This window comes from Poecilia latipinna, unplaced genomic scaffold (genome assembly GCF_001443285.1).
Source record: "Poecilia latipinna isolate Pla-1442-1.1 unplaced genomic scaffold, P_latipinna-1.0 Scaffold404, whole genome shotgun sequence".
In the NCBI taxonomy this organism is placed as follows: domain Eukaryota; kingdom Metazoa; phylum Chordata; class Actinopteri; order Cyprinodontiformes; family Poeciliidae; genus Poecilia; species Poecilia latipinna.
In genome coordinates, this window is record NW_015113020.1 from 123215 (window position 1) to 146552 (window position 23338).

Consider the following 23338-nt stretch of genomic DNA (forward strand, 5'->3'; position numbering starts at 1 on the left):
AAAAAAAAAAAAAAAAAAAAAAAAACCAGCCAATTAACAAGCAACATGGCCTTTGCTCTACAGCAGGCGGGTCAAACTCCAGTCCTCAAGGGCCGCTGTCCTGCAGTTTTTAGATCTGCCACAGGTACAAGACACTGGAATCAAATGGCTTAATTGCTTCCTTCTTGTGTAGATCAGTTCTCCTGAGCCTTGCTAATGATCTAATTATTCTATTCAGGTGGTGCAGCAGAGGCACATCTAAAAGTTGCAGGACACCGGCTCTTGACACTTGTGGTCTACAGCCTAATAAAAACAGCAGCACACTCTCTACTTTAACACTCTGACCTTGTGGCATCTCACCATTCTGTTAATTTATTACTGTTCTATAAAACACACCACATCGTTTTCTTGTAGACCATCACTGCACCGCACACGCCCCGCTGGGCAGGAAGTCCTGCACATATGCCGCCACTGCCTTAGTGAGGTAGGTCATGCTCCCAAAGCGGCCACTGGGAGCGCTGTCGTACAACAGCTTGCACACCCCTGTGGACGGGTCCTTCTCCAGGATGTGGTCTTCCGCTCCCAGGTCCTTCTGCGGGGACGGGAGGCAAAACAAGAAATCCGTCTGAGCGCCAGGCTGAAATCCAGACGCGGGCGTACGGAGCCGCCGATTCTGACCTGATCTTTGTAGAACATGTCGTTGGCCTGGTGGACGATCCTCTCCACGTGAACGATGGAGCCGATGCTGGGGATGTCCACGTCGGCCAGCATGGTGAGGACCAGGATGGCCTCCACCAGCAGCTGCCGGTACTCTGGCTGGGGGACACGGTTCAGCACCGTCTCCACGTGGACGGAGAACTTAATCTCTCCAGGGGTCATCTGAAGATGGCAAAATATAAATACGGAACGAGTCAAAATCGTGATTCTTGCATTAAAAAAAAAAAAGAGAGTTTGGTTTAATTTTGCTATTCAAAGTGGTGTTTTATCCAAGTGATTTCAACTCTTCATTGGCATAGATGGACTAAAACATTTGAGTATTTTTAATTGGAGAGTTTTGAGCAATAAAATCCTAAAAACTCTTCAGTAACAAATCAAATATTTCACCAATCCCAAACTGAATTTGACAGTCCCTTAAAAAAATCTTTAACATTAATCTGCAATAAGTCTAACTTTGACCTGCTGATATATTGTAGTGTTGGTGCTTGTCCAATGCTGAAAAAGCATTAAAATGTGTGTTTTCACAAATAGAATAAATGTTTCAAATCTCAGTGTACAGTGATGAAATTACAGTTCGATAAAAGTACTTTGGAGTTGCAGACTCCAAAGTAAGAAGAAAAACTCATTAGAAAAAACAAATATCTCCCAGGTTGCTTTGATATTAAGTTAATTCGAGGAAATGTAAAAACACAAGCAGTGGAGTGATTTCTTACCTCTCTGGTGGTTGAAGATGGAAGGACAAAGCCCTCTATGGACAGACCGTGGCACTGCAACACAATTAGGGCAAAACATAAATATTTTGAATTTTTTGATAGCATGTTTACCAAAATAAAATAGGACCTTTAGGTTCTAATTCTAGCACCATCCAAAGAGACTAATGAGGACTTAGCTGAATGACGTTTTCTTTAACGTATTCCAAACTTGTTGCACTTCACAACAGGGTAAATTATTCACTGAATAATGGATAACAAACATCAAGCAGACAGACCTTCTGCAGGATCTTCCACACTTTCTGGTAGAAGCCAACGGGGACTCTGTTCAGCGCTCCGTCCAGCCGCCTCCTGCGCAGCCACTGGCCATGTCTGGTGTCCTTGGAAACGGGGAAGCTGTCCGGAACGTCAATGGACTCTACAGAGAGCAGTCTGTACCGCTGCAGAGCGAGGAAGACAAAAGACAAGGCTCTGTAGCCACTGTTGATATGTGGTGAAACAGCACCCCCTGCTTGTTTAAAAGCACAGTGAAACGTTTTTAGACGTATTCACATAAAGGGACATCAAGTTGTTGTGTGCTTTGGAAGAAAACATCTGCATCCTGCTAGTTCATCTTTTCCTTTTACCCGGGAAGAAGTTTCATCAGTTCTACTGAAGGATGGGAGACATCTCAATATCTGTTACCAGATACAATTAACCAACTTACGATTAATTGTCCATTAATGGTTTATTAGATTTAAATAAATTCCAATCGATTAACTAATAACTTAGGCCTTCTTTTAGTGTTGTAGTTTGGCCGCCATCCAGCAGAGGGCGCCGCTGGTCATCCTTGGCGGAGCTAGCGGAACAAAGATGGCGGAGCCATCTTTGTTCAGCCATCTTTAGTAGAAAGATAAGATACCTACAAGCTTCAAACAAAACATTGTGTAAACATGTGAACTTGTGATAAGGAGTGAAAACAATACATGTTATACGAGTATGAAGCTCTTACACAAATTGTAACAAGTACAGATCATTTTAAATGCAACACTATGACCAGATAAAGTTAACAAAATGACATTTACTACTGAAATAATCAATATTTTGCCATAATGGCTCCTAAACCATTCTTAAAATGTGTATACCCAACAATCCCACAGTTTTCTCTACCAAAAATATATAAATACATTACTAAATCCAGGTGATGTCTCTATAAAAATTCTAAAAACTGGCAGATAAAAGCAGATTTTTACCCCAGATTCGATGTTTTCTACGTCCACTGACTGAGCTCGGACACCCTGAGAGACAGAACAACAAACAAACAAATGGAGACAATGAACAAAAAAAACAAAAAAAAAAAAGGCAAAAATAACCCCAAAATTGTAGAAAAAGTGATGAGTCGGATCAACCGCAGACCAGTAGAGTCACAACATGCATGATGGTACGCCGGTATCAGAAACAACAAGGATTAACGGGTAGTTGAGAAAAATCACCTGCAGGAATTAGTCAAGTTATTATAAAAAAAAAAAAAACATTTAATTTGAGAAAATTAAATGGGTTCACCATCTTAAAGATAGTCAGGCAGCAGATAATTCCCAAATCAATCGTCCTGTTAAAGGTTTAGAAAGAAAGAAAGCACCAGAATACACCAGTCTCAGAAACGAAAGGCGCTTCAGACTGAAATGAATGATCTCTATTGAACCCCTGCTGTTTATTTTATTGTCACCTTCTCGGTGGGCGTCACAGGCTGGTCGAGCTGAAATACAGAAACATGATTTAAGTTTCTAAAAGGTTTTAAATTTACACCGATGAACCTGGTTTTATCCTGATCAGATCTTACAGTCTGCTTCAACTAACGCAAAGAACAAGCTAATGAAAGGTTGGAGGTGTTCATAGTCATGCTAATAGCTTTATGACCGATTGACTGATTTTTGACAGTTCTTAACCTGCAACTTTACATTTATTTATTTATTTTGACCAAATTCTGATTTATTTTGAAAAACTCTAAACTTAGTGCTAAAAAAAAGAAAAAAGATTGATTATGGTAACATATAGCTGCTTTCAACTTAAAATTAATCACTTCAAAACTCCTCTATGGATAAATGTGGTTATGATTTTGCTAATTTAAATTCATAAATGTGAGCAAAAATGCCTGCCTTGGTTAAAAAAATATATATATACAAAGAAGGAAATAAGAAGAGAATACAAGAAAGAATGAGAGAAAAGCAGAAAAAAGGGTATAAAAATAAGAAAGCAAACAAGGGGAAAGAGGAGATAATAAAACTGATGAAAAAAGAAAAAGGTATTTTCAAGCGTTCCATCTGTATTTATTCATTAATTCATGAAGCTAGACGCAGAAGCAATGTTCCACTGTGTGTCAGAGAGAACTTGCTGTGAAACATTGATGCTAATTATTAGCAGTAATATGCTACTAATTAGCATAGTTAGCATCGCTAACTGTAAACATCGTCATCGTGTCAGTGATGATGACTCGAGGTTCAGACTCTGACTCGTGTCGCACGTAAGTCTCAAAAACAAAGACTTGAGACTTAAACCCCTGGTCAGGATCTTGAATCTCTTTAACAATCTTGATCTCATGTGAAAACAAAGATGAGGATGATGATGAGGTAAACTAATGTTCTGTCCACATGTAACACACAACTTGGAAAAGAGACCAGATTTGTGTCAATTTGTCACCAAAAATGCAATTTGTTCCTACTTTTTATGTATTTTTTTTCTTTGAAAATCAGTAACGTTAAACTCAAATTTTAAACAGATCTTGACAGCAGATAACCGAACAATATTTTCTTGTTGGAGACCCAACACCATAAATTTTCCCATATGGATTACCATCAAAATAAGATCCAGTAGAAAAAAAATTACAAACCCCAGCTCCTTTAGTAAACTGGATTTTTGAGTCAGTTTTAAGAATTAAGATAATTTTTCTCGATTCAATCTTGATTGGTGCAATAAATAAAAAATCTTTTTTCTTTTTTTTTTTAAACTTAAAATCTCCTTCAGTGAAACTGAAATTATTTCCCCCCCCATCTGCACCCGTGAGGTGAATTAACACCCACTATAACGTTCAGCATCACCTTACTGGGGTCCAGCATAGATAACCTGCGCTCCAGCTGTAAAAAGCACAAAAGTAAAGTTCACCATATTGTTTAAAATAAGATAATCATGTCCCAGAATCTCATTTTCCTCCGTTTAAAAACGGTTGCCGAGTTAGCCTCTCAGTCCTTAGTGCTGTTTAAAAGTTTTAATCGTTTCTCACTCCACTTCTGAATGCAGGTCGGGTTAAAAGTGTTAATGAGCCTCAGCTGCCTACCATCTTCATGTCACTCTTCAGTTTACTGATGCCCGCTCTCTCGCTCTTGGTGGCGCCAGTGTTGCCTAGGTGATGGATGGAGATGGCAGGACTGACGCCGACGTCTGCCTCCCTTACTGCGGACGAGGAAACCAAACACACAGTCTTACATTTTACAGCGGTCCTGCATAGTTTTCCATGTAGTATTTACTGACTAAGGTAGAACACATTAAATGTTTACATTTTATTGTTGATTTATGGAAGATCTCGCTTCATAAAAACTTCAATAAATTAAAACCTCAAGAGAGAAAAAAAAGACACAAAGAAAGAAAGAAAATCTGAAAGAAATAAAAATGAAAAGCAGAAAAAAGCAGAGAAATAAGAGACGGAAAGACAAAGAAACAATGACTGAAATGAATAAAAGTAGAAGACAGAAAGAAACAAAAGAGAAAAGTAGAACAAGACTAAAGCAGAAAGACAAAGAATTAAAGAAAAAAGAAAGAAAGGTGGAGAGGAAGAAAGAAAAACAGAAAGGAAAAAAGGTAGAAAGAAAAGCTGAAATAAGAAATGCAGAAAGAAAACAAAAAGAAACTGGAAGAAAATAGGCAGAAAGAACAAAATAAAGGCAGAAAGAAAGTAGGAAGGAAAGATACAGGAGGAAAAGAAAGAAAGAAGCAGAGAAAAAGAGAAGGAAATGATACAAGGCAGACAGCAAACAACAAAAACAATAGGAGTCAAAGAAGAAAGTGAGATGCTGTACGGAGGGGAAGGAAGGATGGAAAGAAAAAAAGACAGAAGGAGGAAGGGAAGATGGACACATTTAGACAAAAGAAAAAGGAAGAAAGTCTGGACCACTGATATCAAATCCCAGATCTCAGATTTTCTAGGTAGCATGACAACTAGACAATAAATAAAATATATGTAGCCAGGCTGTGCAAATGATTCAAAACTTTAGCAAGAAAGACAACAAGTTGGAGGACTGACCGCTGCGCTGCACTCCGAACTCTTTCCCACTCAGGATGTGGTGCAGCAGATTCTTCAGCTCAGACGGGCTGAGACTCATCAGGCTCTCTGTGGCTTCCTCTCCTACTCAAGCACACAAAAACAAGTCCTGGATGTTCTTCTGTCGTTTTCGATTTGACTCAGTTAGAACAAAGCTGTTGAACCTCTGACTGACCAACGAAACAAACAGACCTGAGCAGCTGAGTGACTGAGCCAGTTCGGTGGCCATGACCTGAATAATGAGGCCAATTCGCAGCCGGAACATCTCGCTGAACAGAGACGGCTGAGTCCTGATGCTCATCGCCAGGTACACCATGATCTCCTAGGAGACGGGCAGGGATTACGACAGGTAGGAGCGATTCACAGGAGGTTATGTGGGGTGGGGGCTCAGTGAGCCACCTGGGTGAGGATGGCCACACTGATGTTGTTGTCGCTGGCCTCGTCGATGAGAGCGGCCAGCTGGTCCGGAGGGATGGGGGCTGTGATGGTCTTCTCTCTCGGCTCAGGAGGAAGTCCCACGGTCAGGTGCTTCTGGTGCGCCAGCAGGTCAGAGCATGCCTAGACAACGTTGGGGAGATGGATTTGGAAACATTTCTGCACTTCTAAAACACATGTGTTTAATAAGGTTTGTACTCAATTTTCAGGTAAAAGTTTTCCCAGACTTTCCACACTTCCAGGTTATACACCGTTTTCATATACAACATACAAAAACAAACTGGAGTTATGGCTGATAATCTGATAGCAGACAGCTTGGACCAGGCTGGAACTTGGAGGGGGGAAAAAAAACGGTACTAAAGGAGGAAGGAAAGACATAAGAAAGAAAATGAGGGCACAAGAAAAATGGAATGTAGAAAAGAAAAAGGGAAAACATCAGAAAGAAAAGGAAGAAGTTAAAAAGTGTCGGAAGAAAAATGAAATGCAGGCTTTGTACAGGTGTCACCAACTCAAATTCAAGGCCATTTGGCTTTTTAAGACCACTATGGATAGAATTTAAGACCAGCATCACAACAGAAATGCACAAAGGAAAATCGCAAATAGAAAATTACATGGGTGGCAACAAAGTGAGCCAATTGCTAAGAGGAACATCGTCCTGTCAACTGGTGATTGATTTGCACTTACAAATGATGGATGTAAAAAAGCTAGCCATTACTGGCTGGCTATCAAGGGTCAAGCTAGCTAGCAAGAGTAGAGCTTGCTTGCTAGCAAGTAAACAGCTAGCTGCTAATTAGCAGCTTAAAGATTAAATAGAGATTAAATAGTCCTCCCACAACAAAACTAAGACCAGTGATTGACATATTGAAGGCTAACTTATTTATTTCAAATTTATTTAAGATAACGAATTGGTGCTTAAAATCAGGAGATAAACATTTCTTTATAGTTTCAATTTCTTTTTTCCCATATTATTCTAGGACCTGGAATTACTGAAATCAAGTTCTGGACTTTTCCAGACTGTGTGGAAACTTGGGTTTGACTAATCTTCCTGAAGTTCCCAGGAATTGATAGCAGCTGGTTTTGTGCAAGAATCCCTCACACGGCGACACGGCCGCTCCGTACCGAGTCGAGCTCCTCCACCTTCTTCTTCAGCATCCCAGAGATCATCCTGATGAGGCCCCACTGTTTGAGGTCACCAGCCTTCTCATAAAGCTCGCTCAGCAGAGAACTGACTGTGGAGCCTTTGCCTTGCAGCTGGGTGTCCCACTCCATACCCCTGAGGACACACACAAACAAGTTGATTACTGTGGACTGCAGCAGCAGTAGCAGTCCTGTTCGACTGCGCTAATATGCATAACTCAAAGTCTTACTTGTCTTTGAAGAGGATGTAAAGGATGTCTGCCTGGTCCTGGAGGCTTTTCGTGTCCTTCAGCAGCTGCACCAGAGCGTCGTAGTCAACGGCTCCACTTTCGTCTCTGGGGATGCCGCTCTCCACTGAGATCGACACCGCCGAGCTCTGGAGAACGGACGGAGGGAGACGCAGTCAGAGTGAGGCCGTCGTTTGGTGCCGGCGAAGAAGAAGAAGAAGAAAGAGAAGAACAGGGAGAACCTGTGTTTCCTGCGGCTCAGAAGGGTCTGGGAGATTCAGGTTGAGTGACGGCTGACAGGAACGAAACAGCTTGCTCGGTAGGTACATGTTGACATCTGGACGAAGTAAACAGGGATCACACTGTTTATGCAGGTTTTACCAACTCAAATTTAAGACTTTTTATAACAATTTTAAGACCATTATGAATAAAATTTAAGACCTGTCTCACAACAAATGTAAAAATGAAATGCAGGGAACCAAAACTGTGAAATTTTTGGGGTCTTTTTGTGGGTCTAGGCAGCAGGCTTTGTGCTTCTCACATGGCATATGGCTGGAGAGCTAGCAAGTTTGTTAGAGAGTTAACTAGCTATGATGGCTAGTTGGCAAACAAAATAAAAGTAAAAAAAAGTACAGGAACCAGACCCAGAAAGGGGGAAAGAAATGTAAAAAACCTGACATCACCAAAGAAAATCTACTGCTCTCTAAGCTAACTAGCTAGAGGGTCATAAGCTAGCTGCTGATGACTTGTTTGTTTGCTTCCCAGCTAGCAAGCAAGTATTGGCAACTTATCTTATCATAGAGTGAGGCGAGTGAGGATGTCTGTCCACAACTCAAACTTTTGCCTGACAAAAAAGTCCCACGAGGAAAAAAATCTTCATAGAATATGAGATTTAAAAGTCTTTCCACACCAAAATTTAAGACATGTGATTAACATATTTGAGGCTAACTCACATTGTCTTAAATTTCTTAAGGCCTTAGTTTAAGATAAATTAATTTAAGATGTCTTAAGGATGCACGGACACCCTGATTGAGGATCATCATCTTCTTTTAGAAACAGAACTCCTGTAACGGCTCACTGTGTATGTTCAGATCCTGAGCCTTGTTCATCAGAGAAACCATCTCTTTGGTCTTGGTGGCCGCCGCCTTGAACCTGCCCAGGCCTCCTGCCTGACGCTTAGACTTCTCGGGGGAAGAGTGAGCCAACAGGTGGTCCAGATACTGGGCGAGGTCGTCCGCTTCTGGAGGAAGGGACAGCGAGGAAACGACAATGAGTAGCAGAAAAGGGCAAATACACAGAATAAATATAAACTAAGAGAGAAAAAGGACTTAACTCACCTTTCTTTAAAAAAAAAAAAAAAAACTTAATTTAAAAGATTTAAAGGTCTGAAAAATCTATTTTTAGTGTGATTTTTTCATTAGCATGCAATTGTTAAAGGGAAATGTGATGCATTTAAGAGAAAAAGCACCAAACCAGCTGTGCCAAGTCATGCTCGCAAAATCAGTTTTATGCCAAAATGTTTTTATTCCAGCATATTTAATTCAAGAAAAAAAAAAAATTCCAAATGAACTCAAGCTACCATGCGTTTCTTTTTATATATATAAATGATGGATTGATGCAAACAAAATGCACACACAACATGCTGCCTCACCACATCCACCATCACCACTATGGTGAAACTCTACACAGGATGAGGGTCAGCGTACACATGATGTAGAAGACAGTGGTGATTAATGCAAGTCTGCAGGTGATTTAGGTTTATGATGGAGCTCCAGGTAAATCACGTTAAAGATATGCTCAGAGAGGTTAGTTTAATCATCATTTACAATGACAGAGAATTAAATCAACTGTAATAATCGGAAACAAAAATCTAAATTATGATTCAGTTTCTTCATTGGGAAATCCGTGCAACAAGAGATAAATGAATTCTTTGTATTTGACACCATGAATGAATTTTTTGAGTGCATTCTACAAGGAATGGTAAAACCAACCAAGAAAAGCATGTAACCTGTAGTGGTGCAAATGTCTTATTATTAGCTGGTGTCACCATTCCTCTCCATCATCCAGACTTTATTCTTACCATCATCACAACGTAATTCATGCATGTATCCATCGCCGTCATCATCATCATCATCATCATCATACTGGTCGCCGTGCCGGCCCATGCTGCCAGAACCCTTACCGTCAAGGAAGCTGAGGTGAGCGCAGCAGGAAGTAGTCAGGAACTCGGACAGCTTTCCCGTCTGGGTCCTTACAGACAGAGAAAGGAGACGGGAAGAAAGTGATTTATGGTGTTTACAGGGTTTGTGCACTTTTCCCACAGTCGAATACAAGAACTTTACAGGTTAAGTTTTCTAACTTTACCAGCGAACAATACAAATGAACTAAAAAAAAAACAAAAAAACACTGTTTCAATTTACTATTGTGTAGTAATTTATTACTGTCACTAATAATGTCCAGTTTTCTACATTCTACAGTAGGGACAATCTTTTTATGTTTTGAAATGTCTCAGTACTCACGCTATACAACTGACTGGTCAGTTGTATAAACATTAATTTAACAAAAAAAAATTAAATAAAAAATGTCAAAATATTGTTTTGAAATGGATGACGGATCAATAGGTCATCCATTGACCCATTAGGAATAATTGATATTCCTTACATTGAAACAAGTCACGTAAAGGTTAATTACCTTTCTGCTCAAATTAAATGCTAAACCTGTGGAAAATGCCACAGTTTGTCCCGTCAGACCGTCAGTTCCCGAAACCACACACACAAAAATTCATAAAGGCGCATATGGGTTCACTGCAACCTCACCAGAGCAAAAAACTAACGTTAAGCACAATAAACAAAGAAAGCTACAAAATAATTTCTAAAAATTGTTATCGCTATGTTTTCTGTTATTTAGGAAATAGAAATAATTTTGGTAAATCTCACTGACCTAAAAGTATTTTTTTTTTAAATTAGTCCCATTTAATTTCAAGCAGTGAGAAAAAAAAATGAATATGACTTTTTATATCATCACCTGAAAGTAACATTTTCAAAATTTAAGTTTTTAATCAAGTTAGTTTGCACTTTCTTACAAACTGTACAGTTCGACTATCAAGCAAATTCAAGGACTTCATACAGAAAAATCCAGCACTTTTCAAACCTTAAAAAAACTAATTTAAAGTGGACAATCATCAAACATAAATCCACCTTGCTCCTCCGTAATATCCGTCCTGTAGCTTCTTTAGCGTAGCTATGACTGCAGGGTCCAGGTCAGTGCGGTCTTCAGCTGCAGCAGAACGAAGCAAAACGGCCATCACAGAGGCAAAGCATGAACAGGTTTCACAGAAGGAACGCTCAGCAGACACAAACACCCACTCAGCATGGTCTGTGAGATGGGAAAGGTGATCGTCGGTCGTCCGGTTATCCTCCATCTGGATGCGAGGTAGGCGATCTCGTTCCTCAGCATCTCCACGATCATCTTGTTGTCCAGAGCCAAGTAGAACTGCTGGTGGTCGATAAACTGTGTTTGGTTTTAGCAAAAAAAGAAAAATCATGGAGGATGAGAGGCTTTCAATGTGAAATCTTTTGGGATTTTAATCCAGATATCTGTTGTTTCTCATTACCTGAGGAGTGAAAGCAAAGATTGTGTTTCTAATGATGTAGAATTTGGAGGTTCCCAGAACTCCTATTCTTCTGTAGGGTCTCCCTGTCAGGCCGAGCCTCGGGTTACGGCCTGAAACGGACGAGGAGAATCAAGAAAGAAAGGGAAGGTGAGGAGAAAATTACATTTTGTGCCACCCAATGTCATGCAACAGAATTTGATGTAAGCCATACATTCTAAGTCTGTATTAGGACTCTTATTTTGAAGTACAAAAGGAAGTAGTTCTTGGTAACAAAAGCGCCTAACTGCTCTTCTTACATCGTTTATTAGGAAATATTTCAGAAACAAATTTATTGAAGCACAAACAAGATATGAGGTTTCTGAGCACTGTGAGAACACTGGCTAAACGTTAGCCGCTAATGTTTAAGTTAGCATCGGGTTTGAAGCTTCCTATTGGTGGTTAGAACTAGAGATGATGCGGAGCTTGTACCGAGTCTGGCGTAGATGTGGCTCAGGACTCTGGAGGGCTGAACATGGATGGGATGGATATCTGCCACGGTCTCCACATTTATACCGTTCTTCATCAGCAGCGCCTTAATCTCATCCGTCTCAGCCAAAATGGACACTGAAGGAGAAAACCAGTTTGTTTATGTAAAAACAATAAAATGTCTGTAGGAGTGAATCGCCCTTGGCTGTGAACTCACCCTGTACAACTACATCAGGCTTAGGGATCGTGGAGAACCGTCTGTTAAGGGGATCGATCTCTCCCGGGGCGAGAAAACCCTAAAAGCACAGAACCATTTTCGGGTTTCTGCAGGTTTCACCAACTCAAATTTAAGACTTTTTAAGAACTTTATGGATGGAAAGAAATGTACTAACTTAATCCAACCAACTGGTGTTAAAATTACACTTCCCCAGGAGGGATGCAAAAAAGCTAGCTACCAAGGGTATGTTAGCAGTGAGTGACAGAACGCAATAAAGTCTGCGTGTGACTCAAATTTATGCCCAACAGAAAAGTTCAGTGAAAAAAAATATATATGCAAGATTAAATAGGACCAAATTTAATACCTATGATTAATATCAACGTACATTTTTAAAATGTCATTTTAAGGCCTTAATTTCAGGCTACAAATTTAACAAGTTTTATGACTTTTTAAGGTTTATTAGAAAAATATTTATGCATTAAATAATTCTGATTTATTTTTCAAAGAACTAATTTATTTAATGTTTTGTAAGCTCCTATAATGGAGGTCCTACCCAAAAACTTCCCAGTATTACTTCATTGACAGCAAGCAGGATTTTACTGAAAGTTTTGAGGCCTTCGGTATTGTCTGGATGAGCAACAGCAAGCAGCATCAGGTTTCTCATGTTTGGTCACCTCAGAGAGGAGTTTTCCAAGGATGTACAAGGATTGACCCCATTTTAGAGGACACTTCCCCATTGGGATCCTTTCTACTGAGTGAGGGTTCACGTACTCCTCTTCCACCTGTTTGAACATCCAAGCACATAGAGGGACAGATTTACAATCACCTAAAATCCATTTTCACTCGAAGTCAGTCTGAAGCTAAGATTAGATATGAAAGACGTCCTAAAGCTTGAAATCCATCACCTTATCTGGAGGGACACTGTAGAGTTCTGGCAGCAGCCAGATCCCATCTTTCTGTTTGATCAGGATCGCCTCCAGCGCCTCCTGGTACTCCTGCACCTGTAACCAACATCAGCGGAAATATACAGAAAACATGTCTGCGTACAAAGAAAGTACAACACTGTTTCAATAATTTACCTACAAAAGGACTTATTTAATAAAAATGTGGTATAGAGGAGAAAAATTAGGCAAATACAAACCCCAATGAAGGACATTTAATTACTGATATCTGACCAAAGTTTAGCTCACAATAACGCTTACATGTTATAGTTTTAAGTACAATGGTTCAGCTTGTTAGTATGCAGGTTTTGTTAATTCAAGGCTTCCAGTCATTTTCATCATACATGCTATAATAGATTGGTGTAGTATTTAGGGTTAAGGTCCTACAAAAGGTACGTTTTCTGGGATGCACACCACTGGGAAGAAGCCAATTGTCCCAATTTCTGAAAATTGTCCCAATTTCTGCTAATTGTCCCAGTGTCCTAATCGATGTACTTGATCAGTGGCACCCAGCTCATTCAATCAAGAATTAGTGTCCAGTAAAAGTAAACAAAAGTGAACATATGTTTCATGTTGGTCACTGAGGCATAAATTACCTGCTCATAACTGTTGCTAAAAATGCCGTCGAGTATGAGATACGTCCAAAACAGAGGCCACTCGCACTCTATGTTCTCAAACAGCTTCAGCTCAGCCGACTCGTAATACAGCCGGTTTGGATCCTTTACGGAGAGAAACACACATCAAGACAAAGGTTTAGAAATTCAGGCCTCTAACAATAGCAAACTCTAAAAGTTAACTATAATCTGGTAGGGATTCAGAAAGGTTAAGCATACAGTTAAAGCATTTCCATTATATTGTCGAATTTTAAGGCCTTAATTTTGGATAAATGACAGCTGGTGATAGTTTTTTTTTTAAATTATGCAGTTTAGTTAAAGGACTCCACTGGTTTCTTTTGAAAAACAAAACAAAATAAACAACAAAGTTTCACACTTTCAATCCTTTAGTCAAAGAAACTAAGAAGATCTGAGACGTGCATTCACTGCCATGGTGACTCAATCTTTTTGTATTCATGCAGCATCCCTCAGTTTATTGCTGCCCGCAGCAAAAAAACAATCACATGCACATTTAAACAAAAGTAACAGCTCAGTTTGCTCCTTCTCAGATGTAACAAGGTAATGTTTTGTGAAAAGAAGAAGAAAAAAACCTGCATGTGTGGGGTTTTTTGTGCTCCTTTTTTACCTCTCGGGGAGTTTTGTGGCCGTCTCTGAGAAACCTGCAGCAGCCGTATCGACCCTGAACACAGAGAGCAGAAGCTGATAAAGACAAGTCCTATTAAGAAAGGACTACAAATGGTAAACTTAATCCTCAGTTTTCATAAGAATAGGTATTTAATGAAAGCTATAGAAAGTATCAGAGCTGGAAAAAAAATTAACATCTCTGGCAGACTGCAGGAACACAATCCAATCAGTGTTTCACCTACTCAAATTTAAGACTTTAAGACATTTTAAGTCCATTATGAATGGATACATTTGCACTTATCCAAAAAAGCTAGCACTTAGCAAAAAAGCTAATCAGCTATCTAGCATTAGCAGTGAGTTAATGGTAGCCTCAAGTTTCTTGAGTCACAGAACGCAATGAAGATGTCTGAGAGCGACTCAAAGTTTCGCCTGACAGAAAAGTCTTGCAAGGAAATAAAAAAAAGAATATACGAGATTAAATAGTCCTATCAGGACAAAAATTAAAACATGTGATTAATATATTATCACCTTCCTAAAATAATGGCCTGAATCATCTTTTGGAAAAAAAACCCCACAAAAAAACAAAAAAACTTAGGTGATCATTTTAGGAAGGTGACAATATCAAAGGCCAGTTTGCATTTTAAAATTTTAATGCCTCAATTTTAGATAAATGAACTGAAGACTTTTTAAGGGCGCGCAGGCACTGTGTTTACTCTCAATGCTTAAAAAACCCTAAAAGAAATTTGCATGTATATTACTTTCTACTGTTTAGAATCAAAAACTATAATGGAGACATGGAGATGAGCACATATTTCTAAAACATTGCAGTTCTTCACTTAAGAAAAACAAAACAAAAAAACAAACAAAAGCCTGGAACAAATCTCCAAATCCTGATTTCTACCATACAGACACACAGCAGACAAGAGGCTACCTGCAGTTTAGAGATGATCTCCTCCTTGGTCATGTTCACTATGCTCATGTCCTCCACAGCGAAAGCGGGGTAGGTGATGATGGCCAGGACTCCAGCGTCCACCTCTTTAGAGATGGACGCTCTGGGCAACATCGACGTCAGAATAGACTGAAAATGAAGCAAGAGAGAATGTTTGAGTTAAACAATGACATTATTACTATTTATAACATGCTGTGTGTGTGTGTGTGTGTGTGTACCTGACAGTGCTGTATGTCATCAGCCAGCGCATGGACCACAGATCCAGGCCCTCCTTTTGCTCCAAACAGGTTGAGTTCATCCAGAGCCTCCAAAGCTGCCTATAGGTCAAGCAGCAACATTAGCAAATAAAAGATTTACTGAATACTCCAATAAGCAACTTTCAATCGTTAAAAACAAGAAAGAAATGTAGGAACAACTTCCAGTGGAAATCCAAATGGTTAGCAACAGGCAATTTAAGATATACACCCAATGCCAATTTTTTAGGTGGAGGGCTGAAAATGTGGGCTTGTTTCTTAAACCTGAGTACCTTCCCGTCAATAAACAGACAAAAAGTCCTTTTGTTACTAAAGGAATCAAAAGCCATCGATCTGAAAGTTTTAGGATTGGTTTTCATCAAGGACAACAAATGGTCCAGTATGGTCCTCTCAAAGGGGCAGCGCTGTCTTTTCCAGCCACAAAAGAGTCATTTTATACCACAATCAAGGAACTATGTTAACTTCTATCGTTATAAAATTTTTTATATGTATCAAATATGACTAAAGAATTTTTACTAACTAATTTAACTCATTGAAATTGGGCCTCTGTCGCTTTAAAAACTCCTGCTCTGAAACTCCGTCTTCAGGAAGTCATCACAACACGGCTCCTCTTTTAAACTTTTAACTACATTTTTACCAGCGTTTCACTGAGAAGTAGCTCATATAATGAGCTCAGTAGATGCACAGTTCTGCAAAGTGTTTGCTAATTTCTGCTGGCTAGTCTGAAGGAGCTGAGTAGGGAAGTCGCAGGGGTTCTGTGCTCTGAGAGGCGAAAGCTTGGAAATTGCACCTAGGAGGAGGAGCTTTGACTCAAAGGCGGAGCTAGGCCCACCTGGGCGTTTTGAACAGCTGAATGGTTGCCATGGGAGATTAAAGGATTTCTCAAACATTCATGAAAGAGTCAAAGCAACACTCCAGTGATGTGTCTGATGATGTGAAGCTGAAAAAGGATATTTTTCACAATACTGCCCCTTTAAATTAAAGTGTGTGTGTTGACTGCAGTGAGAACTTCGTGTGCTGTGTTATTTCTGTGTAGGAGGCTATTCTCAAATGACTGCAGAGAACCTGATACCTCCTGTTTAGTGCCAGCCAAGGACACCATTGGAGTCAGACGGGCAGAGCGCTGGAGTGTGAAGCTAAATCTTCAAAATGATTATTATGAAGCTTAAGGCTTTCTTTAATATAACCTCCCCATCATCAGCGGTCACTTTTAAGTTCTTCTTCTCTTCTCATTCTCTCTCACAAACACCACCTCAGGCCGCTCAACTTCAACCGTCAAAACAAAGCCGCTGCCGCCGCTGCATCTGATCCAGAGTCAGTTCGGAGCGGCCGGGTCAGCTAAATGTCAGCGTAAAGGCCGCTGGAGTGACTGTGCAAGATATTCACGGGCACACCTGTTCTGGTTTTAGCTCCGGTTCAGGCCTCCGTTTAGTGTTATTCCTGTGACTCTGTAAAACGGGAGCTAACCTTAGCCGTGCCGATGGAGCTGGCATTGATCTCTGTGATGCCCTGGTTGGTTTTGTCTCCTCTCTCCCACATCCCATAATCCTGCAGGAGGCCAGACAAGGACGAGACACTCAGAGCAGTTCCAGAACGTAGAGGTGCGGTGAGCCAGGTGGATGAACGGACACTTACAGCCACTTTGTAAGCTGCCTCGATGTAGAACATGAGATTCTGAACGACATCCACTTCGTCTTGGGTGTAGATGATGTGGAGACCTGGAGCAGAGAGACATGGACTTTAGATCCAAGCGCATTCGGGCGTTAGGGCTAAACGGATAGGAGGTCCTTTACTGCACCTGACGCAGTCATCTGAGCGAGGAAGAGCAGGAACAGAGAGGTGGCGTCCACCTGCAGGTGGCCCCACTGGTCGTCGCCGACGACGATGGCGCAGGTCTTGGTGTTGTACTTGGCGTGGAGCGAGTCTTTGGTGCTCCGGCTGTATTTAAACTTCTCCACTTTGTCCAGCTGTGGGAGGAAAACAAAGACGATGAAAAACAGAGTATTTCTGAAATACCACATTTTCCGGACTATCAGTCACAATTTTTTTATTTTTGAATAGTTTGGCCTTTCCTGCGACTTAGGGTGTTTTCACTGCCTTACAGATCATTAGCTCACAGTGGCACGTGGCACAGTGGCAGTCGGCTCTTTCAGCACCAAGGCAGCTTTTGTTTCCAGCAGAGAAAAACCATTCCAGAGCGTGGCTACTGGCCAGGTGGAACAGAATCAACTCGGTTCGATTGATTTGTTCCATTTTCATCTGGTGTGCTTCTCGTTCACACTCCACTGTGTCAAACGAACCAAACCCTTTGAAAAACCTGTTCACCTCCTCACTTCAACTCAACCAAGACTTAGGTTTGTAGGCGGACCAGAGTTTTCATTTTTGGACCCCATTGAAGTTTGATTATGCATTCACTCTTCCCCAAACACACTGTGGAGGTGTCAGACTAGTTTGTTTGACTAGTTTCTTCCTAGACAAACAAACTAGCGTTGGATTAAAGCGGATTAAACAGGGCTGGTGTGAATGAACCCTTATAATCCGGAGCGACTTCATGGCTCGTTTTTTGACTGGTGCTGTGAGGCTTGTGATCCGCGCAGTTACGTCTCCACTTCCTGATCATATATTCTCAAAGGAAGTGAATATATGACTTTGCAGTTGGAACCAAGTCGATGAACGCCACCGCCTCTCTGTCATGCTGGATTTACTGCAGCTCTGCTCTTCACCGGCTACTATCAAGTACGCCAAGCCAGGTCCTTCCCGCTACGGTAGGACAATCTGACAAGGTACCTCAGACGGTCAGAGCAAACTAATTTAAACCACGGACATTGGTACTTTCCAGTTTCCGTGAGTTTGATAAGAAGCAACTAAACACAACATGTCACTGGAACCCTTCATCAGCATGAGCAAAGGCCTCCTCAAGTTCGACAATTTCTAAATAAATGCGGCTTATACTCAGGAAAATTTGACTTTCCAAGCAATTCAACTGTGAAATCCTTTTGTAGGAAAGAAATAAGTGTATCAATGATCTTACCTGCCTCATTATACACTGGAGAACACCTCTCATCAGCTTCACCACGCTCTACAGGCAAAGAGGGTGAAACGTCAAAGGTTTCAACGTACTGCAGCCTACATGAAGATGTTGAGTCCATCCACACACACACCTGTTCCAGCTCATAGGCCTTGGCCTTGTCTTCGTCTCTGTCTGCGTTCTTCCTGTAGGCCAGGCTGAGGGCCCACACGGACACAATGCTGTACACATTGTCTCTGACCCAGGCGTCCGGCTGGTCGGTGCTGCCTGGCAGAAGACCCGTCACCGGATCCTGTCCAACACACAGCAACCACAGTTATGGATGATGAGAAAGCTGAGCAACAGGGATGGAAGGTGAGGTGAAAACAATGACAAAATATCTGGGACAAAAACGAGTGTTAATCCCAACCCATCACAATTTTTCTCTTGTATGATGCCTTATTAAATACTTACATCCAGACACTTCAGTGTGTTTTAATATGATTTTATAAGACAGAAGGACAGAAAGTAGAGCATCCCTGCTAGGTGGAAGGAAAATACACGAGTTTACAATCTTTACAATTACACTGATGTTTATGGTGGTCAAATGTTACAGCAGTATTTTAGGCTCACAACATTCAGTCTGGACTACAGCTTTTTGTTGAATATGGCCTCTTCAGCATCAGCTTCAAACTATCACCTTTTGGAGTTCACCAACATAATTATTGATTCTGGCACTACAGCACACCATTAAAGTGAGAAATTTGAGAAATAACATAATATTAGTGCACAACATATGATCTTTCCCAACCCAATCCCAATAATATTGCAGTTGCATGATGTCTTAATTTTGTGAAACCCCATAGTTTAAACAGATTAATTTAATAAAATTTAAAATTTCCATTCTGTACAGTCTGATCTTTATGAGCTATAAACTCTTATTTTATTATTATTATTATTAAATGTGATAAAGGCCAGGCCTTTCACTTATTTCCTATGATTAAGTTTGAATTAGTCTGCAATAAGTTTAGGTATTATGAGAAATCTGATTCTGACCAGAAGCAGCTGATTGTTCTTTTTCTGGATCATCTGTAGTAGTCATGAATTTAAAAAAAATGAATCGTGCTTCCAGCTCATAACATCTGTAAGATTTGAAAACGCAAAACTGTTTGAAATAAAACGTCAGCCGAATTTTAAGTGCAAAGCCATTTAGCGTTCAGTAGGAAATCTGGACATCATCTACCCGGCAACACGCACATCAGAAATTCTACGACAGCAACAAAATGTCTAAAACTACGTTTCCCATAAAGCCCCGTCACCCTCCTGCTGGATCAGGGTTTGTGTCCAAATATACAGCTGCTTGTTCAGCTTTTCTCAAGTGTCGCTGCCTTACAGCTCATTAGCTCACAGTGGCAGTTGGCTCTTTCAGCACCAAGGCAGCTTTTGTTCCCAGCAGAGAAAAACCGTTCCACAGCGTGGCTACCGGCCAGGTGGAACAGAAGTGCTGCAGTAGAAGTCAAACTGCTGAGGAGTTTTAGGGAAATCTAAGCAGCTGACTCATAAATACCGAGATGCAGAGCAACGTGACTGGACCACCAGAGAGTTTTCAATTGTAACGAGATGTGATAATGGAGGACTGTTGGCTAAGTGCTCTATTTGAGCAGTGAAGTGGACACAGCCACAATAACTGACCGCGTTCACATTCAGATATTGACCTCACATTCAGTTCCTCCTGTTTCAGAGAAAACAGACCCGCGTGATTCAGATGAAAAATCTTTGCAACACCTTGAAGAAGCCAAAAGAACCACATCATCTGTGAAAAGCAAAGATGATGTAAAGAAAAACAGGACGCTCCCCTCTTCACGACTGGCCGTGTTCAAAACTAAACTGACAAAACAAAGTTAAACTTGACAGTGAGGAAACAAATCTGCGAGTTTTTGAAGTTTCATTGTTGAAACGCTTAAAGTTTTTATAGGAGAGATCATACATACGTCCTAATTAATGAGGCAGCAACCGAAACTTGCCCAGTTGCTAGATCAGCTCTTTTTAAATAAAAAAAGGGTGAAAAAAAAATTGGAGATATTTCCCCCCATCAGAACTGAAAGCAACTTTTTTTTCCATTCTGTAGATGGTCTAGGTGTAGGGATGGGCGATATTGCCGAATAATAAAAATTATATCATGTTATATTTTTTTAAGTACCTTGAGAACAATATGCTACATTTTTGGCTTTTTTAATGTAGGATTTGGTCAAATATACAACCTCAAAAACAGTTTTTAAGAACTTAAATATTATGTACAAAACTGAGAATCTTGTTTTTTAAAAGAGAATGTTCCTTTTAAAAATGCTCAACACCATTTTTTGATGTTGCATCAAAAAAAATTGCAAAGGTTTCCTGCCTTAGTAACAACATCCACACTGAAGAGAGTTGTTGTCAGGGCGACATGTTAGCGCTTTGAAATGATGCTGAAAATCTCTCTTTTTGGGTCAATTTCTTGGTGCATCTCAACTAGTGATGCACGATATATCGATATTATCATCGGTATTGGCTGACGTTAGTAATTTTTTTAACATTCGGCCTGATAAGTAAAACTGCATTAATATTACGAATGATGTTTATTTCCACTTAGTTACTGTGTGTTTGAGGAAGGGGTTCCCATGTGATACTTGTTCAGTCTTGTGATAGCGACAGTGATGATGTGCAGGATTACAGAGTGTTAAACTGAAGAAGAGAAGCAATGTAGGTGATGTGGTTGCTTTTACATGGTCTCAAAAGTGTAGCGAATCATATATAAGTAGGGATGCACTGATATGAAAATTTGGGACAATATCGATATCTGATTTTAATATCGCCGTTATGGCCTTTTACTGATATTGTATACATTTCACTACCGTTTCAAAACCTTTGTGAAAAAAACCCCCCAACCAGAATCAGACAGCAACAAGATAAAGATAAATAATGGTTGTTTATATCGGCCCAATATGTTAAAAAAAAAGACTTATATCGGCCAATACCGATGTTAGTGCCAATATATGGTAGATCTCTATATATAATAGGGATATTGATGAACATGTTATCGGTCATAACTAGGGATGCACTATATTAGATTTTTGGTCAATATCCGATATGCCGATATACTAAAACTCATTTGGCCAATAGCCGATACCAATGCCGATATTTTTTTCCAATACCTACTTACTGAAACTAAATGGCTTTTTCTACTGTGGAATTAAAATACTGCATTATCTTTGTCCATTTAGCCTGCTAACAAATGCAAATGCTAAAAAGGATATAACACTTTCAACTTGCTTTCTGTTTAATGTCAAATTTATCCATAACATCTGCTTTCTCGAAGACAATGACAACACTCAAAACAGTGCAAATTTGTAAATCTTCACCAAACAAAATTCAACCTGTTCACAAGCAACAAGTGAACAGGTGAAAAGCACATCAGTTGTGCATTAATACTTAACAGTTTCTTATGACGTGCTGTGCTGGAGACATCATTGTCACTGGTTTGTCACATAAAAACAGAGCCTTTTATACTGGTGAATTATTTTGACAGAATGGCCGATGTCCGATATTAAGCTAATATTGGCCGATATCATGCAGATGATATTGTGCATTCCTACCCATGACAGAAGTACTAATATCAGATATCGGTATCAGCCCAAATTTTCACATCGATTTATCCCTCATATAATACCATTTTGAGCAACCAGCAAAACGTTTTTTTTTTTGTTTGTTTGTTTTATAGGCCACATTTGCCATATTTAATCGTTCAGCTAAAACAAAAATGAGTTTTGCATGTTTTATAATACACAGAAAGTAATTCTAATTAGACTCAGCAGATACGGCCTCAAAGAAATACAGAAATTGGTACAAAGCCGTTACAAATTTCAGCTAAATACAGGTAACAAACAACATAATTTAAAAGAAGATTCTTGCAGTAAGGCGTTTGGAATTTGGAAAGTACCCCAAATTTACAGATGTATTTATTTATTCTTTTTTTCACGAAATCCATGGGGTTAAAAGCAAGATTATGAGCAAACCAACATGTCTTTTCAGGAAGTAATTTCTGTAGTGTAGGTTCTCATGAAAACCTTTACTACATATGCGTTTCTGACATTGCTTTAGTTCCTCTACAGTGACTGCAAACGCGTACAAAAACATTTAAATATGTCAGAGCAGCACAGACTTGCGAAATATAACCTCACCTCGCCCTGTGCATGCTTTACCTTTAACTCTTTTTAGCTTCCGTGTCCTGCTGCAGTGTTTCCAACCACTAAACAAGTTAGCTTAACTCTTAAAGTCATTAAAGTTAATGTAGAACCTCTTTTGCCACTCACTTGGTGCTGCAGGATAGTTTGCTGCACTACCCGGGCATAGTTGTCCAATTTAACGCCAGAGTTGCTCCTACTTCTCATGCTGACAAGTGAAGGTCTCACTTCTTCTACTGGCGGGTACACACAGTTCGGGACAAAAACTGTCTTAGGTTCTCGACAGAGAGGTCATTTTCTGCTGCGCTGTGTTGAATTACTAGTAGCCGGAAAGAAAGACAACTAAGCTGCAGTTTGGCTGCAGCAAACACAGTTGAGCAGCTGGAGGAAGCGAGAAAAGAAAGCGGTGAAACATGAATCCGAGATGAGAGCGCAACCGGAAGCAGCTAATCTCTTCTTCAAAGTAAAAGCATACTTCACAGGAAGTGAGAATAGACCAAAATTTCACTGTGTGATTGTGCGTATATAAAAACTTATTAATTTAAGTTTTAACAATACTAAATTAGCCCAGCATAAATGCCAACCCTCACTTGCGCTCTAAATGGGGTATTCTTACAGGATGTTAGGACCTGGAAATATTTAAACCAAACAACATTTCAGAAAGAGAGATGACCACATAAGTTGCATTCAATAACTAATTTTAAAATTAGAGTATAAACTTGAAAAAAAATTCATTATCATCATTAACTTTTTTAAAATTGAATATATAATTTAGAGACTTCAGAATTGTTTTTTTACAAACAAATTTGAAAATCTAAAACGAAAAAGGGTTGATTAAAAAAGAAGTTAACAACAAAAAGCTCACACTGCTTTTAGTTTTCTTTTAAATGCATTATTTATTGACATTATTTGGTCAATAAATCTCTTGTCTCCTAATA

The 23338-nt window shown here is 39.8% G+C and overlaps 1 protein-coding gene across 5 annotated transcripts; it reads right to left on the bottom strand.

The window, feature by feature from the left end:
- Positions 1 to 3: 3 nt before the first annotated feature.
- On the bottom strand, positions 4 to 22839 carry phka1a (phosphorylase kinase, alpha 1a (muscle)). 5 transcript variants are annotated; one of them, XM_015037406.1, is made up of 33 exons: positions 22530 to 22839; positions 18335 to 18493; positions 18205 to 18252; positions 16972 to 17140; positions 16809 to 16891; positions 16641 to 16721; positions 15138 to 15236; positions 14902 to 15048; positions 13972 to 14025; positions 13329 to 13451; positions 12697 to 12792; positions 12466 to 12573; positions 11792 to 11870; positions 11578 to 11712; positions 11110 to 11219; positions 10862 to 11006; positions 10694 to 10772; positions 9577 to 9746; positions 8575 to 8736; positions 7739 to 7833; positions 7500 to 7645; positions 7252 to 7405; positions 6097 to 6255; positions 5890 to 6019; positions 5680 to 5781; positions 4717 to 4832; positions 4481 to 4516; positions 3112 to 3141; positions 2639 to 2683; positions 1685 to 1846; positions 1410 to 1463; positions 658 to 858; positions 4 to 571 (listed from the first exon to the last, which is right to left on the bottom strand). In XM_015037406.1, the coding sequence occupies exons 1-33, from the start codon at positions 22605 to 22607 to the stop codon at positions 398 to 400; spliced, it is 3729 nt and encodes a 1242-aa protein (XP_014892892.1). In that variant the 5' UTR covers positions 22608 to 22839; the 3' UTR covers positions 4 to 397. The 5 variants fall into 5 exon arrangements, with proteins under 5 accessions (XP_014892892.1, XP_014892888.1, XP_014892891.1 ...); XM_015037402.1 differs by lacking the exon at positions 4481 to 4516; XM_015037405.1 differs by lacking the exon at positions 4481 to 4516 and having other exon boundaries at positions 9679 to 9746; positions 22530 to 22838.
- Between the last annotated feature and the right edge of the window lie 499 nt (positions 22840 to 23338).

Excerpts from the sequence above, each read along its gene's own strand:
- phka1a (XM_015037406.1), bottom strand. The coding sequence starts at position 22,607 with ATGAGAAGTAGGAGCAACTCTGGCGTTAAATTGGACAACTATGCCCGG. Across the intron at positions 16,892-16,971 it reads CGCTCAGATGACTGCGTCAG|GTCTCCACATCATCTACACC; the intron begins GTGCAGTAAAGG and ends TCTCTGCTCCAG. Across the intron at positions 2,684-3,111 it reads CTGTGACGCCCACCGAGAAG|GGTGTCCGAGCTCAGTCAGT; the intron begins GTGACAATAAAA and ends TCTGTCTCTCAG.